The sequence below is a fragment of the Pogona vitticeps genome, chromosome 1 (assembly GCF_051106095.1).
Source record: "Pogona vitticeps strain Pit_001003342236 chromosome 1, PviZW2.1, whole genome shotgun sequence".
Classification (NCBI taxonomy): Eukaryota; Metazoa; Chordata; class Lepidosauria; order Squamata; family Agamidae; genus Pogona; species Pogona vitticeps.
The window spans coordinates 306,337,585-306,355,397 of record NC_135783.1 but is presented as its reverse complement, the minus strand read 5'-3'; the positions used below and the strand labels follow the sequence as shown (position 1 = coordinate 306,355,397).

General features: G+C 38.6%; 1 protein-coding gene across 3 annotated transcripts in view; it reads left to right on the top strand.

Moving 5' to 3' along the window:
• The window catches only part of SPRED1 (sprouty related EVH1 domain containing 1), a 111,581-nt gene extending 94,053 nt beyond the window's left edge, over positions 1-17,528 (top strand). For all 3 annotated transcript variants that reach the window (XM_020806170.3, XM_078391822.1, XM_072986304.2), the window contains 2 exons: positions 8,525-8,683; positions 11,337-17,528. In XM_020806170.3, the coding sequence (XP_020661829.1) occupies positions 8,525-8,683; positions 11,337-11,996 (819 nt within the window). In that variant the 3' untranslated portion in view covers positions 11,997-17,528. The remainder of the gene's footprint in view (positions 1-8,524; positions 8,684-11,336) is intronic.
• The last annotated feature ends 285 nt before the right edge of the window (positions 17,529-17,813 follow it).

Sequence of the window (17,813 nt, the reverse complement as noted above, 5' to 3'; positions counted from 1 at the left end):
AATTTGGGGTTCTTTATTTCTATAATACAATCAGCAGTTTCACTTGCCTCCTGTACATTCTTGGGCTTTTTGTCTCTGACTAAGTACCTCAGTTCTCCTGGCAGAACCAAATAAAATTGTTCTAACTCTATAATATTTTTCATATCTTCTAATGTCTCAACTTTAGCTTGCTCTAGCCATTTCTCCAAGTATCTGACTAGATTTGCCACCAATTGAGAAAATGATTCATCAGGCTTTTTAATCAGTGCTGGAAATTTTTGCCTCAAATGTTCAGCATTGATCCCAAACCTCAAGAAAACCAATTTCTTGTAAGCCTCATAGTCTCTGGCTTGATCTAAGGGCATTTGGGAATAAATGTCTGCTAAATCCCCACTTATCTGGGACCTTAATACAGAATACATTATTCTGCTTTTATGTTAAAGTCCGAGCACGCTTGCTCAAAAGAGATCAGGAATGCTTCTGGGCAATCACACTTTCAAAATTGAGGGAATTTCTTAAGACCTATTTTTACATTTTCATTATTGTTGTTGTTATTATTTAGAGATGCCGATTTAAATCTTTTCATTTCTAATTGATACTCCATTTCTTTTTCTCTCATTTCCAGTTGTCTCTTTTCTTGTTCCATTGCCATTTCTCTGGCTTTTAATTCTAATTGTCTCACTTCTGCCTCAGCTTTTTCTCTCATTTCTAATTGTTTGGCCTCAGCCCTAGTTCTTATTTCTAACTCTTTTAATTTAAATTCTTGTTGCAACCTCCATCTTTCAAATTCTTGGGAGGTTAACCCAGTTTCTCCTCTTGAGGCATCCTCCTCCTGAGTCTCATCTTGGTCAGTTATTTCAAGAGGGCTCCCCTCTTCGTGAGGTAACTCTAGAGGATCTGATACCTCCATTGCTACCTTCTTCCCTCTGTTAGAAGGCATGTTTATTTGTAATTTATTTGGATAAGTTGGTTTATTCTACTGATATAAATAGTAAAGCCTCAGTTTAAACCACTTTTTTCCTTTTCTGGGTTAGAGAGAGAGTTATTCTGTAGCTCCCCACTGGCAGCCATGGATTGTTACTATATTTCTTCTGGCATCCAGCCAGTCCCTTGGTCTGAGACACTGTTTCTCTTTTTGTCTCCAGACACCGAAATTGTTCAGAAATATTTACTTTATTCAAGCCTCTGTTGGTTCCAGTCACCTTAGCTATCTTTATGACCCTGGCTTCCACTTGTCCTCTCAGTGCTCCCTTCTTAGAGCTTGGGATCTCAAGCTAGCCTACTGGTCTTTTACTTAAAGCGTGAGGTAACCTTAAACTACTGAATTTTCCTCAGAGCCTTTTCCTGTCCTTAGTCTTTTCCCAGGTCTGCGATCAGGAGTCCCTTCTAAGCTTTTCACTAAGAACTCGTCTAGAGGGTTTCCCACTCCTTCTCGACAGTCCCAGACTAACAGGTCCCTTAGGCTCAGAAAATTTACTTTTTACTTTGACTTACTGGACTTTTAATCGCATCCCATCGCTTGCCACCACTTTGTCGCGTCCCCTCAGTATCCCTTGTTTTTTCTCCCCAAACACAGGTCCATCCTCTGGATTCATTTCCTCTTTTCATTCTTCCACCAGTGGATCTAATCCACACTCCACCAAATATATCTCAGACACGGGCTGCCAACAAGTTTTTTGCCAATAAACCTGATCAACAGGTTTATTGATCTTTAATCACAGATGTAAATCACAGTTGTGGAGGAGCATTCATTCAATTGGATTTGATTACACATTTGCTTGTATTTGCTTTTATTCACAATAACTACTTTAACAATTTTCTTTTGACTATCTATTCTCTTTCCTATTCTCTATAACACTCCAGCTGTCCAGTCTCGGTCTTACCTCTCTCTCAATTCAATGTCCTCACTCTCTCACTTCCATTTCCTATCTCTCTCCCTTTTTCTCTGTCTACCTGTCACTCTAACACCGCCCCTCTTGTCCTATCATAGGCTCCTGCATTTGAGCTCCATATGATGGACAGGAGTGACTTGGGCATTCCACCACACACAGGCAGTGTTTTTTTTTTTTAATTCTTTAATCTGCCCCCTTGCAGTATGATTTTTAGTACCTCTTCCTTTTCTAGATCTAGCATAATATTTCTTGCTCCATATATGGTAAACAAATCTTTGTTGTAAAATCTAGAGCATCATTGCTTACATAGAGAATTCATGCAATAGTTCTATAGTCGCTGCACAAACTGCTTTCTCTTTCCTTGGGGATGAAATATGAATTGAATGTTTCCAATCTGTAGCCGCCATTCCATTATGGGAAAAATATTTGTGATAAAATCAGGAGCATCACTTGCTTGCATAGGAAATAATGTGTGGGTCTTACAGTCACAGCACTCTTTGTTGTCTCCTTTCTTTGGAATTGTACATGTATATTGAATGTTTTCAGCTTGTACGCCATTGCTTTTTTTTCTATACTCATTGACATATTCTTGTTAGGATTTTAGTTCAATGTCTGAATGTCACTTTCTAGAATTGTAGTTTCTTATTTAAAAATTCTTTGACAGAATCGGTCATCTTATTGACTATATCTCTGTATAGTTCTTTAGCATGTTGTTTCCCTCTCGTCATTGTTTCATCCTGATCAGATAATACATTCTTGTGCTGATCTTTTAGCATCCCTGGTCTAGGTTTAAATTTTACTTTTATTTTTTGGATCTTATGTAAAGCTCTTGTTTCTGTTTCATGGTGTCCATGTGTGTGCGTGTGTGCGTGCCTGTGCCACACTGCTTCAGAAAGTTCCAGAGTGGGGGTATGCTTGGGCCTCAGCCTATACCGCACAAGCATTCCCCCACTTTCCTCAGTCCCTTTTTGTCTGCCACTGCAACAGCCCATGAAGGACTGCTCCAGAGCCTCACTTCTTTTATCTTCCTTCTTACCAATAAGTTTTCTGCTTTCCTTTTTCCTTCTCCTTCCTTTGCTCTCCTCTACCTAAACAAGAGAGAGATTAGAGAGGGTTTACTCTCATGTCCCCCTCCATGACTCTGTCATCTCCTTTTTCTAGCAATTTATAGCCTTAGCTGTAATGAAAAAGTGTGCCAAGAAATTTCTCCAGTCCTACAGGCATGTTGTTGTTTAGTCGTTCCAACTCTTCGTGACCCCATGGACCATAGCGCGCCACGCCCTCCTGTCTTCCACTGCCTCCCAGAGTTGGGTTAAATTCATATTGGTCACTTCGATGACACTGTCCAACCATCTCATCCTCTGTCGTCCCCTTCTCCTCCTGCCTTCACACTTTTCCAACATCAGCGTCTTTTCCAGGGAGTCTTCTCATGATATGGCCAAAGTATTGGAGCCTCAGCTTCAGGATCTACAGGCATAATACCTGCTTATTTTGCCCAGATGAAGCCCATTTGGTTCAATCCTGCAAAATCTGTAAGTTTTACAGCCCTTACACTTAAGAATTATCAGTCTCGGCTTCAGTCTTTCCTTTGGGAACAATCCCTCCGAGCCAGGACGATTTCGACCACCCAGATGGATCAACCAGCTCTTTCAAAGACACCCTTGGATGTAGAGTCCATCACTTCATCCTCTTTGAAACTGCCATTGAAACTGACAAAGAAATCAGAGCATAGCATCTATAAACGTCCAGCACCCCCTGATATTGACATGCTGAAGAAGAAGAAGAAGCGGCAGCCTGTAGACCCCATCATTGTCATGGAAGTTTTGAACTTGCAGTTATCGGTTTGAGAGTTTAACTCTGTTCACACTACCAATGGCCAGTATACAGTCTCAGTTTCGGAGGGTGAATGCTTGAGCCCCTCTGTGCAGTGTTGCCACCTCACCAAGAGCACCATTGTCTCAGAGTCCTCTGCAAGAACAATCCTTGCTTCCACTGTCTGAGGATGAACAATGATCAAAATCAAGATCCCGCTCCCTCACTCAACAGACTCCAGAACCAGGACACTATGATAGGAAGAGTAGGAATTCTTCTTATGATTGCCACCCTGTCAATACTGACCGCACTACTCAGGATCTTCAGCAATGAACTCTTGATATCGTGAGGATGCTTATTAATCACCCTTCTTTTGTCTTCCCCACTTCATGTATGGGGACATTGGCTGGCCCAGCACTCCGCTGCCTTCTGCCTTCCATGAAACCAGAGCCTCCACTGGGGATCCCCCCCCCAGCTTCTGCTCAAGCCTTAGCTCTCCAGCCCACCATCTGAGGTCTTGCTACCTCCTCTTAGTCCGAACTTCTTACTTACCTCTCAGTTACCACCAGGCTCACGTCAGCTGTTGGCAATTTCTTCTCTTCCTGCAAGAGAAAGACAACCGGATGACAACTCTGACGATTCTGATAGGGAGGGGGGAAGGACTCTGTCCATGTTCCAGGATCTTCTCTGGTTCCATCGTCCAGGATGCTGGCCCTCTTTCCCCCTCTTCATATAATGGTCTGATAGAGAGAATGGCAAAATCATTGCAACTCCCCGTCTTTAAACCAGTACCCCCAGCTAAAGTATCAGTCTTTGCCCAGATCCACAGAAAGGCAAACATCCCTATTGATATGGCAATGACAGACTTCATCAGCAAGTCCTGGCAGAAACTTTCCTCAATTCCACCAGCATCCCATAAAATTGAGAACTTCTGGGTCTAACAGGACAAAGCTGAGTTCCTCTTTAAACATCCGATACCGAACTATGCCATTGTCCAAACTGTCCAAACGCGATCTAAGGGTTCTGCTCATGACACCCCAAATAATAAAGTTGTAAACTACACTTGCTTGCTCACAAGATCTATTCTTCAATACCACTCCACATGCGCACAGCTAATTATCAAGCCACAATGGGTGCTTACCATCAGTTCATCTGGGAAAAATTGCAGAACATCATCACCGCCCTGCCCCCAGACAGTCTCTGGCCATCTCCTTTCAACAAGAGGCCTATGCTCTGGTTGGGCAACAAATACACTCCACCAAGCATGTGGCAGATTGTGCAGCTAAAAGTACAGCAATGAGCATCACTCTGCGCAGACACACCTGGCTTTGCTCTGTGGGCCTCCCAGATGACTCCCAAGTCCTGCATTGAGGACCTCCCCTTCAACGGAGAGGGCTTCTTCAACTATAAAACTAATGACTTCATTCAAGACCTTCACAGAAAGAAGACAGTTGCAAAGAAAATGGGCATAAACACATATTTCAACTCACAGGCTGTATCTGATGCACTCCACCCTTTCCCTCCTCCGGGAAGAAATCCATACTCTCCTGGCAAAAGGAGCCATCTCAAGAGTACTTCTCCACCTTACCTTGGATGTTTTCTTTTCCCAGTACTTTACAGTACTCAGAAGAGATAGAGGGCTACGCCCCATCTTGGACCTACACATCCTCTGGGTGTGGGTGAATGCCCCCACACCCAGATCTCCTCTCACAACACCATGACACAGTAGTTCACCCAGATGTTACTTATCTGAAGCTCATTGCCTGGAGGATATCCCCTTCCTTGCGAATATCTTGAGACAGGCAAAACACTCCTCCACTAACCGCCTATATGCTTACAAGTGGAGACGTTTCCAACTTTAAGTGTTAGCTTAAGGTCAGCCGCATTCATCAGCAGCTCTTTACATTGTCCTTATCTTCCTGCTCCAACTCAAGCAGAAGGAATTTTTCATCTCTTCTATTAAAATCTACCTGGCAGCCATAGTGGTGCATCAACCAGCTAACCACCCATCCTCAGAACTCTTCAAATATCAAATGTTAAGAAGTTCCTCAAGGGCCTCCAGAATGCCTACCCAGATGTGAAACACCCCCCCCCATGACACATGGTTTCTTTTACTAGTTCTGTCACAGCTCACTAGGCACCCCTTCGAACTACTGGCCACAATGGACCTCCTTGTGGCCCTCACATTGGCTTGCCCAGCTGCAGAACATATAGGCCTTCACTGTGACTCGCCATACCTCCTCATCTCTCATTACAAGGTTACTATCCACATGGACATTACCTTCCTACCCAAGGTGGTCCCCTTTCCACATTTCTCAATCCATTATCTTACTTGTCTCTTATTCTTTATCGCAGAATGACCTTGAATGGTCCTTTCATTCCCTGGATGTCAAGCAAGCCTTGACCTTTTACCTAAACAGAACAAAATATTTTAAATAAACAACCAAACTCTTCATCTCATACCAAGGTCCTAGAAAGGGACAACCAGTCTCTTCTCAGTGATTTTATAAATGGATTTCTCAGGCTATCACACAGACTTATGAACTAGCAAACAAGTCCCTACCTCAGACCTTCCACAGTCACTCCACAAGAGCAATTTCCTCCTCCGCAGCTTTCATCTGAGATGTGGACATCCAAGAGATCTGCCAGGGAGCAACTTGGTCCCATCTGACAACCTTTGCCACACACTATAGATTAGATCTTAGAGCTCAAAAAGATGATGCGTTTGGACGAGCTGTCTTATCATCAGTTTTGACATAACTCCTACCTTCAAGGTATAGTTCACTAGTCATCCATGTTGTGTGCATACATGAACACCATGAAAAAGACTTAGTTACTGTTACATACAGCACTGATGTTACCTGTCTGTCATGGGTTTGGAGGGAAAGTTCCATCCTATGGGGAGTGGAAGGCGGGACATCAGGAGGAGGGGCTGTACTGTATATATATGTGGAGCTTGTGTGGAGAAGCTTAGTAGAAGGAGCAGCTGGGAAGAAGAAGCTGGTGGGGGAGTCTGTGTGTCAGACAGGGTACTACTGTGTGTCAGTCAGTACCAACCTGATAGGTTCAGGTGTCTGTATGGTTAGCCAGAACTGATAGGTTCAGGGTCTGTGCTTGATTTAAAGGTGTTCTGTGTGAACCAAACTGGTGTATGTATGATTGAGACTAAGCCACGTTACTGTATCTTATTCACTTGATCATTTTATTTTCCCTGTGTGTAATTTAAATAAACCTTATTCCTTTATTTGTTAAAAATCCATTCCTGGTCTGTGTGACTCCTTACAGGGAATGGTTGGTGGCAGCTTAGTGAAAGTGTGGCATCCTCCAGTAGGTCTGGGTTTGTTACAGTTACTTATGTAACTATGGTTATTTGAGTGATCATTCACATATCCACACAATCCTGCTCACCTCCCCTCTTGTCCCACCCTTCTTTTTCTTGCAGTGGACAATTGGAACTGAGGAAATTGGGGCTGCACTTGTGTGGTATATGCTGAGGCACTTTTCCTTTTGAGGCTCTGGAATTTTCCAAAGCAGTGTGGTGTAGGCATACACACCCATTTTGTATGAATACATGGATCACCACTCAAAGAACCATAGTAACATAAGTTACCAGCCAGGTTTCCCCCTCATTTTGTTTTCTTGTGTAGCCTTGCAGTGATTATTGTAATAATTCTCTTTGTCCCTACTTGCAAGTCACTGAAAAGTTTTATTTGGTATTCAGTTTGCTTTGCTGCATGGAATGGTACAGTTTGAATAATAGAATGATATAGATGCATTATACAACAATCCATGGAGCAAAGATTGGCACTAGACTAGATGCCATATGAGTATGATATGTTGCTTGGCTTAGTTTCAGAGTGAGGTGCAGTCACCACCTACAGCCTTATATTTGCAAGATTACAAAAAATGCCTATGATACACAACTTTGGGGCAGGGAAGTAGATCAGCATGTATCTTACTCTTGCAGATGAAGACCAAGAACTAAAAAATTATTCTTGTTACCAATAAAACAAAAAGGAAATAATTATTATTTGCACAAACTATGAAAATGGCTGCTACTTTGTTGCATGGACTTTTTAAGGTTAGAAGTATTGAAAGAGTTATTTCATTCTGTTTCTACACTCAGCTAATTGTTCTGTTGTGTTTAAGATTTTGCTCAGAATTAAGCAGGGGGACTTCTAGTGAGTGGGGAGTGTTTGGGGAATGTTATGTGTGTGCATGTGTCTGGTCTCTGGGTGTCTGTGAATTTCGTTGTATGGGTATACTGTGTATATACTTACAATGACAATACATTATATTATATTATATTATAAGCAGCTGTTTTAGTGACAATAATTGTTCCAAAAACGGGTACCATACAGTCCACAGTAGCTATGTTTTCTACATATAAAACCATCTGAAGAATATTAGGTGACTTTTTTGTAGTCCCATATGCATACTGTGGAATCATGCAAATTGTAGGGCTGGGTGGCTATTGTTTTTCCATTAGCTAGCTTGGCTCTCCCACTGGTACATTAAATATCTTGCTATATGGATTACTACCTTCAAACCCATTTGTAATCACAAAAAATATACGTTGACCCAAAATAGGTGTGACTAGTTACTTTAAGATACTTGTTCATAATAAAATTTCTAAAAGGACAATATATGTTATTTATATATGTTATTCTGAATAATTAACCTGAAAAGCTTATTTTGTTTTATTTTAAAAATCCATACTCTAATAACCAAAGATACTACCAAAGTTGCAACAGATGAGAAGCTTAGCTGGGGGGGGGGGAAGCAAGGCAATATATATATATACACAAACACATATATAATGAATCTATTGCCCTTTCCAGGCAATTCCAGAAAATGCATCAAGTTTGCTAATGAAAGATCATCACTTCCAGCCTGAACCAGTAGTAAGCAGTGATCCTTACAAAAGCTTGATCATTAGGCCTTCAGCCTTTGAGGATTTGAACTCAAGAAGATCCTACTTCCACAGCCACTCCAACCAGGTAATAAATTTTCAACAAGAAAAACTGCTCCAAAATAATATATCTTCAAAACTGCTGCCATAAATTTGGTCAGGTGTTTCAATTTCCTAGGTCATTGGATTGCTCAATGAGTTAAGAATCTGACTGCAGAGCCTGAAGTCAGAATTTCAGTTCCCCGCTGTGCCTTATGGGAGAAGAGCCAGTCTGTTAATGTTGGACAAGTTGCATAGTTTCAGAGAACTCACAGAAGAAAAGGACTGGTGAATAGTGCACTCTAGAAAATACCCTGGAAAAGATCAGAATCTGCTTGATAGCACATGATTATATTTCATTGTCCTCGTTGGGACATAATGAGAACCCATTGTTTCCTGCTATGATACTAAGACAAGAGTCACATTTAAAAATACCCACTTTTGCACATCAGCAGAGAGGATCAGAGCACCTGCCTTTTTGAAACCACCAGCAATTCTACAGTTCAACCATAATGAGGAAATTTTGCTTGTTTTAAGGCAGAACAGATACTTCTGATTTCTTCATTTGGTTTATAACAATGTGTAGGTATATGTAAATTATTACGGATTAGAAGCAAGAAAAAATTGAACCTATAGATCCTTGATTTTATGGTGTTTAATTGTGATTTTAGAGGGTGAACACTAAGATGCCTCTTTGTATTTAAATTAGCAAGGTACCTTTTCAAAAGTTTAAGCATGTGGTAGCTGACATTGGGATATACTTTTGTGTATACACTAGAGATGGGTAACTTTTAGCCCTTTAGATTTGTTGGCCCGCTAAATCTCTCAGGTTTGGGGTGGAATTATAGGCCTGCATTTAGAGGGCCACAAATTGCTATTACTGACCGACACTGCTACTTCTGTATACCTGCATAGAGAAAGAAATAATATGCAGCATGTTCCTTGACTATACAGACTGAACTTTGCCTTTCCTGCAATTCTGCATTGTAGGTGTCTGCATGGCACCTACATTTAAATTTCAGAATGTAGTTTTTGCTTTGTTTTTAATTGAAATCTTCCCTTTAGATTTCAAGGATTTCCCTATTTAGGCTACTCTGGTTGTTTAGGCTGCTTTAAACACTGGCAAGGGTGACCATTTACAATTTTTATTGCTTTGAGCCAAGTAAATCATCTTGAATCTCAAATATTCCAGCAAACGTTTGCTCTAGCCTATAATGGAGTGTCTTGTTTTTGCTCTTGGCATAGATGGGAAAGGATTGTTTGTTTTTTAATCTTTGCTCGTAAAGTAAAACTTTATAGCAAACTTATTTTCATTAATAGTGAAAGATGCTTCTGTCATCAAAAGCTAATCCTTTAGAAGGTTATGGAAAAGTTATTTCTGTCTCGGTTTTGTGGATTTCCATTGGGTGCCAGCAAAGTGAACAGCTTCTTTAGTTCTGGTTACAAGTTCCCACCACAAGTGCTAATGTATTTATTAAGCAAGTACTTCAGTAATCAAGGACTGCTCCTTCAAAAAGCAGTTTGAGATTATTTAGAATTGAGTGGTTTTTGTTTCTGTGCCTGCAACATACCTTATCTACTTTGCAATTTCATTTAAAATTCATGCTTTTAAAGGTTCAGCTATTGCCAAGATTTCATAAGCAAGAATTGCTCAAGGTTCTCATCTCTGCTCCTTCTTTCTTCCTTTTGGTCATTGGAAGCCAACTGATTAATCTCACCTACATTTAAGAACTAATTACTTCTGAACGATTTCAGGAGGCTTGATCTTGTTTTACAAACCCCACTATGCATTTTAATGCAGACTTGAGAGTTAAAATCCATTTTTTCACTGACATCCCTGATTTTATATACATCCAAACAAGCTTGTTCATCTTCAACCATCCTAGTGTTACCTTGAGGAACCTTCTGTTGTTTCCACAGTCTTAATATTAGAAGGGAAGCAACACCGCATGTCATTAATTACCTTTCAGTCCAAAAGTTTATTGACTACACAGTTGCATCAGTTTGATGCAACATTAAGTATCAAGGCCCCAGCTTAAGGAATCTTGGGAATTATAGTTTGCCAAGGTACTTAGAATTGTCTCCTGTAGTTCAGGGGAGGGCACTAGAGGTCTCTGGCATAGAATTCTAAGGTCTTCACCAAACTACAAATTCCATAATTCTTTAGGGTAGATTTGATGGTACTTAAAATAGTAGAATTCTGTCACAGTTGCTGTGCAGAAACTTCTAGATGGTACTTCTAAATGACTTTACCCAGTCATCTAGAAGTACTCAAAGACTGTATTAAAAAGTTTCAAAGCATCCTCAAAAATTCACTTTCTATGTGGATTTATTCCTGTCTGATGGTTTTCATGAATGTGGATTTAGTGTTGTACCTTCAATTGTTGATTGCTCTTCTCTCCTTTTTGTGCATCTTGCACCACATGGAATGTGAAAATAGGGAGTTGATTCCCTTGTAAATAATCTTGTATATAATGCTTAAACGTCTATGGTTCCTGGTAAACACTAGGTGGGAAAAAGCACTTCTTAAACACCTTTGTCACAAACTCTGCAGAATTTTAAAATTCATTTAAAACAAAGATGTACCCTTTGAACAATAAAATGTATGATTTGATAGTTTATTTGAAGTAGTGAATCAGAAACTTATGTTGAGATCTCTAGTTGCACTTCCATGTAACACGAATTACTTCTCTCATTTTCAGATACCCCCCAAACCGATCAGGAATGTCAGTTTTCAGGATGAGGAAGAAATTGTTCGAATAAACCCTCGTGAAATTTTAATACGACGCTATGCAGACTATAGGCATCCAGACATGTGGAAAAATGACTTGGATAGAGATGAAGCAGATTCCTCGCTGCAGTATCCTAAGACAGACCATAAAAAATCAGACTATCTCTCCCCCTCTGGAGATGGGACTAAGTTGAATTCTCTTAAAGATTCAAAAGGTTCTGTGGTACTTAAAACACAGCCATCATCATTCAAGTTAAAAAAATCAAAAAGAAGGAAAGAAGATGGGGAACGCTCTCGTTGTGTATACTGCCAAGAAAGATTTAATCATGAAGAAAATGGCCGGGGCAAATGCCAGGATGCACCAGACCCAATTAGGAGATGCATATATCAAGTTAGTTGCATGCTTTGTGCTGAAAGCATGCTGTATCACTGCATGTCAGACTCAGAGGGAGATTTCTCTGACCCCTGCTCCTGCGACACTAGCGATGACAAGTTCTGCTTACGATGGCTAGCTCTTGTCACATTGTCATTCATTGCACCTTGTATGTGCTGCTACCTCCCCTTGAGAGCATGCCACCACTGCGGTGAGCTCTGTGGATGCTGTGGAGGAAAGCATAAAGCTGCAGGATGAAGTAGTCTGGTGCCTAATTTGGGCTGACAAGTCTTTGTTTTGGGGAAATACCTAATTTGTAGAAGCGTCTGGCAAGCAGAAGGGAAACCTCTCATACATGAAAGGTCTGCTGTGGAAGACGCCTCCAAACTTGCTGCGTTGTGAAGGCTTGCCGCACCTGATGATCTGCTTTTAAGTGCGTGGTGCAAGTTGCAAAGAAGTTCTGGTGAAAAGGAAAGCATTTTCTTATGATTGGCGGTTAAAATTAGTATGAACCACAGTCCATACTATAAGGGATCAACTTCAGCAATTTGTACATTTTATAATTTAGGTGGTGGGAGGCTTTTTGAAATAATCTTTTTGGTGGGAAATATAACTAAAACTGTACTAGTGAGAGCTGATTTATAACTAAAGAAAGTGAATAACTTGGCAACTGCAAGAAGTTACACTGATTTAAAGTGCAACTAACTTGCTTATAAATAGCTTTTGGAGGCAAATTTATGTAAAAATAACAAATGTTTATATTTAACTAAGTATATAGCTGTTACGTGCCGTCAAATCGGAACCAACTTATAGTGACCCTAATAGGGCTTTCTAGGTAAGAGATATTTAAGGAGTGATTCTACCAGTTCCACACCCCTAATGGGTTTCCATTGGTTAAGGGGGGAATTTGTACCCAAGCCTCCTGAGTCCTAGTCCATCATTCTGTCCACTTCACCACACTGACTATATATGGTACGAATTATTAAATCTTCCTTCTCCTTTCCAGTTGCAAAGCAATTTTGGACCATGTTACCAGTCACATTCCATGGTAGTATTTCTGAATATTTAACTAGTTGACGTAGTAGTTCTCTTCAAAATGGACAAATCAATACTTTCAGACTTGTTACCCGTTGATTACATTTTGTATTGAGTTCCTCTGTACATTCTAGTAATCTGAAATCTTTTAAAATATTAATTATTGTAGTCTTGAGTGACCAGTGTTTTTGTTAAGCACATGTATAATTGTCTAATGCTCCTATGAAAACATAACATTTATTTTTATATACAAATGACTTTGGTTTCAGTGTAATGACTTTTTTTTCATTCTTGAGTTTCCTTCCAAAAATGTTGATGACAAATGCTTGGGAAGGAAAATTACCACAAGATAATTGTTGCAACATAGGTATTTATCATCCTGTTCAGTTTGGTAGCCCTTATTTCTTCAGTCTTCTAAGGGAGCAAATAATGTTTCCATTAATTTAATTTTATTCATGTAGCAAAGTATATTCTGTTTGACAGACTGTAGTCCAAGTAAAGAAAAAAAGCCCAAGTTAATTTCTTATGAATGAAAATGAGTTTCTCGTATTTCAGTTGTTGTTAGCATATTAATGATGAATGTTTAACTTAATATTTGGCTGTGTGTTTTAAATACCAGCTTTGAGGAATTCCTAAATGTCATTCGTTACATGATATAACCATATAGCTAACCATACAGACTTTATTAATAAAACTCTCTAAAGCAGTGGACCAGTCATTCATTAAAGGATGTTAATGAGTGGAAGGGAAGGGAATAAAATACTTATTAATGTGCTTTACTATTAACGTAATATTACACTATCTTTTTTAATTTCTACACATTCATTTCTGCTAAAATATGTATTGGTTTTATTTTATTCTTAAGACTAGGTTCAGCGTTAGAAATCCCCACTCCACACCACCCTTTTCCAGAGCCCAGGTATCAAACTGAACAACTGTATATAACACTATCTGTAAATACTTTTTTAAAGAAAACATTTATATTTATATGACAGCTTGAACTGACATTGTGTATATAGATCATCTTGAAGTATTATTTCACATTGAAAAGAAGACAAATATATTGATAAGTATAGAAGTTAAAGAGCTTCTTTCTAGTTTTGTACTTTTAAAAAGCCCTGAATGGAAAACCTATATCAGCAAATATGACACTGTAGCAGCAGTCCTTTGTTTTTATTGTTTATATTGTATTTGAAAGCTGCTACTTGAAATAATTTTCATGCTTCACATATTCAGTTAAACTTGGTTGCCTAGATAGACTGTTAACATCCCACCTACCCCCAGGAAGAAAAGCAAATACAAAAGAAACAGAAATAACCTGCGTTCCATTTGGTGATGTGGGAATTGCATCTTGTGAATAGCAATTATTAAAACCTTCTACTTTTAATTAAAAATATAGCATGGTAACCCAAGAAAAGAACTTGCTGGCTGTACAGAAAAGTCCTTTGAAACATGTGTTTGTACATGTGTATGTGTGCACGTGTGCACACACATATGTATGTACATACTATGAGAAGAAGCAAGTCTAACCATTTCTTTAAGAGCACTAATCCACATAGTGCAATTCCTGGTTCCTGTAGCGTATTTCCTATTAAAACCTATATGCTTTAATATTTTTCCTGAATGTGTACATTGCTATTTTTGATGTGTATTTAATCACTTTGCTGCTAAACATTAACTATCCTTTACTCTTGAATAAATATTATTCCTATTTTGTTTTGTTTTTAAATGCAAATTAATATGGATACTAGGGTATGATGGGGGAGGTTTCCACTGAACTAGTTTGAAATAATTATGTTGGTTCAATATCTGATTATGTGGCTTGTGTGATGTCAGCCACATGCCTGCATTTGTGTACCAGTTTACTTGTGTGTTTTAGGAGGATAACTTAACTAACTGTGGGCAACTCGCATGTCTAGTGAATATACAAAACTACCTTGTTACAGACTGGTGCATCTATCCCAGCATTGGCTGTTCAGTACTAAGTGGTCCTACACAGGCTTTCCAAGATTCTAAACAGAGGTCTTTCCCAACTTTGCTACCTGAGATTTTCTGGTAGTAGTTGGGTGTTCATGGAAATACGAGGCATTAAACTTGGGATGTGATATGGCCTCTTCCCCCTTAAATAGACCATAGGATCTTTACTATTCAAACCACTAATTCTTATATCTGGGCATGTTCTTCCATGGAATTTAAGTTTGTTTTAATCTCAGATTTCAGTGAGATTAAATATGTGTATTTCCAAATTGGCTTCTAGCAGTATTTTATATTTAATTCCATTCTTTTCTGAAATTAAAAACTAAAGCAGATTAAGATTGACTGTAACACAGATAAATTCAATATATATTTTAAGAGGTACTGTGACAGAATACCTTACCTATGAATTTATGTAGAAGAAATTGCCACAGGCTGTTCCATTTCCAGTGTAAGGAATCTTCAATGTGGGCATCAATGGGCTAGGTCTCACAAGCAGGCCAGTTTAAGACTTTAGCACCATCTGCTGGACGGACATGATTTAGAAATCTTGACTAACACACTTCAGACATTTGTTTATGCCATCCAGCAGTGGTGGGCAGAAATTAAATCATGATTTGCAGTAGATGAGTATGGCTTTCTTCTCCAAATGATAACAAGACTTTTACCCTTCCTAAATTAGTCAAGAAAGTTTGTGGGAAACATCATAAACTTATATTGTGTGCAATTTTGCAACTTCCAGCTCAGATACTAAAAAGATTTCCTCAGCTGAACTTGTTCTCAATAGCACCTTGTTTCTTAATTTTGGTGAAAATCTAATTGCTGGAATAGTCCCATTGAATCAGTGACTTTTGAAATACTAATTACGGTAGTCTTGAATGGCCAATGTTTTGTTAAGCACAGGTATAATTGTCTAATCTGTTATTAGAACATAACATTTTATGTGTAAATAACTCAGTGATCATTATGTAAATAAATATTGACTTAACCAAGATTCCATTGATTTTCAGAGTCCACTATAGTTGAGGCTAACAGTTGGATTCAGGTTTTATTTGTGACAATTGGATATTAAGCTAGCAAAATAAAATAAAATAGAACCTGGAAATCTAATGTCCACCCAATCTGATCATAAGGGATAACCCAAAGTGTAGCCAACATAAATTTAAGCTACATTCTGTTCTGGTATTTGGTTACAAATTTAGTTCAGAGGGGAAGGAAGTAAAAACCCTTTCTTTTTACTATTTGGGTAAGTTTTATACACAATTCTTTCCACTGAATTATAAACAAGTGTGTTATGTTGGAAATCCAATATTAAATGAGCTATCCTGAGTATTGTGTAATGGTGAAACACAAGTATTTCAAGCTAAAATGAAAGTATTGTTAAGTTTCATTTTAAACACATTTACTGTCTTGCAGTTATGGCTTTGTGCTTCAAAGTTCAAATTATTTTGTGCACCCAGCACAACTGCCTAAAACTGCTGTATTTGTTTACTGATGCACAAAATCAATTTAAAATAGTCTATTCGGGTAAAAATATGCAAACCAATTGTTTATTAAGGCCTTTAATGGGTCAAATTTGAAATTTAGTTTGAAGCTGTAAGAACTTGAAGTAGGTGAGGTTCAGGAATCATAGGAATATTGGCTACTTTGTGTGATTTGGGAACCAGGGAGCTCAGAAAGAACTGTTGCTTTGTTTTTATGATATTCTTCTGTGTGTGATTTTTGAAAGAGCTAGAGAAATCTTATTCCATTATCCAAATCAAATGAATGGATGAATGCATCTTTATAAACAGCTATTTGATTATCTAAATAGTACCTTCATTCCCACTTGTGGAACAACAGATCATTCCTGCCGCAGTGATCTGAAAATACAGTAAATGGAGCTGAAGTACAAAAAGACTGAGAAACATTGATCTAGAGCCCAGGATGGAGTGGACTCTGCCACCTTCCCTCTTGACCTTTCTAAGAGTCATATAACAGCTGTTTTGAATACACATACACACTTTACATGCTGGAACTTAACATTCCCATTTTTCTTCTTCTTAACCCTTTGTTGGGTATTCTTTTCCTTGTGAACATTGAGGAAGACCTTATGTTCCCATGTAAATAATGCAGATTGTTTTTGTTAGCATTTTATTCTCAAGCAAATATAAGACACTGTATGTGAAGTGACAGTGGTACATATGCTCATGTGAAAGAAGAATAAAAGAAATGATTTCATAGTCCAATTAGTACTGTTAAGATCTACAGCTTGGTTAAAACCTATGCTTTTTGGTGCACTGATTAAGCAGTGTTTGAATAGTATTAAATGGCATTTTCCTCCTTGAAAGCTTGATTGCAATAGTTGTGGCTAACTCTGAGAATTGAAAAAGGCCAAAAGGAGAGGGGAACTTGATATTGGGAGCTGCAGCGTAACCTGTATATAGGTTAAATATCTTTTCTTTGTGGCAATTGCCCTTTACTTTGCTTAGTGCCATTTGCTTTCCCCCCTATTGACCTCAAAAAGTGCCTCACTTGTATATTATTTCCATGAAAATTTTAATTGTTATAACTCTCTACTAAAGATTGTAGGTTTTAGTTTTAATTCCATGCTTAGACGTATTTCTTTCTATGTATATGAATATAGCTGGTTACCTTGAGTACATAATGTAAATATGCATACAAGTTTAACTGTTTTGTTCTCATACCCTTTGTAAGTTGACATACTGGATAATATCATACAACAGTTTTAAGTTTCACTGTTTCCTGAAATTACCTGATTAAAACAATCATGAAATTAAACAGGAAGCTGTCACAGGTTTTTTTGTTTCCTTTATTATGGCTTCTTGGGGAAGGAGTTGAGGAAAATACTTATGGGAGGGTACTTTTCAAAATTATGAAGTATTAACATTGTGTGGCAAAGTGAATTTGCTATATATGCTGCAGAACAAAAATCTGTTATGTTAAATTTAATATTCTGTAGCCAAAATCCCATTGCTTAGTACAATATGTTTTACCAGTGTAGGCCAGTGAATCAGCATGGAGTTGCTGAATCAACTCTTCTGTACATACAGTACAGTAAGTTGC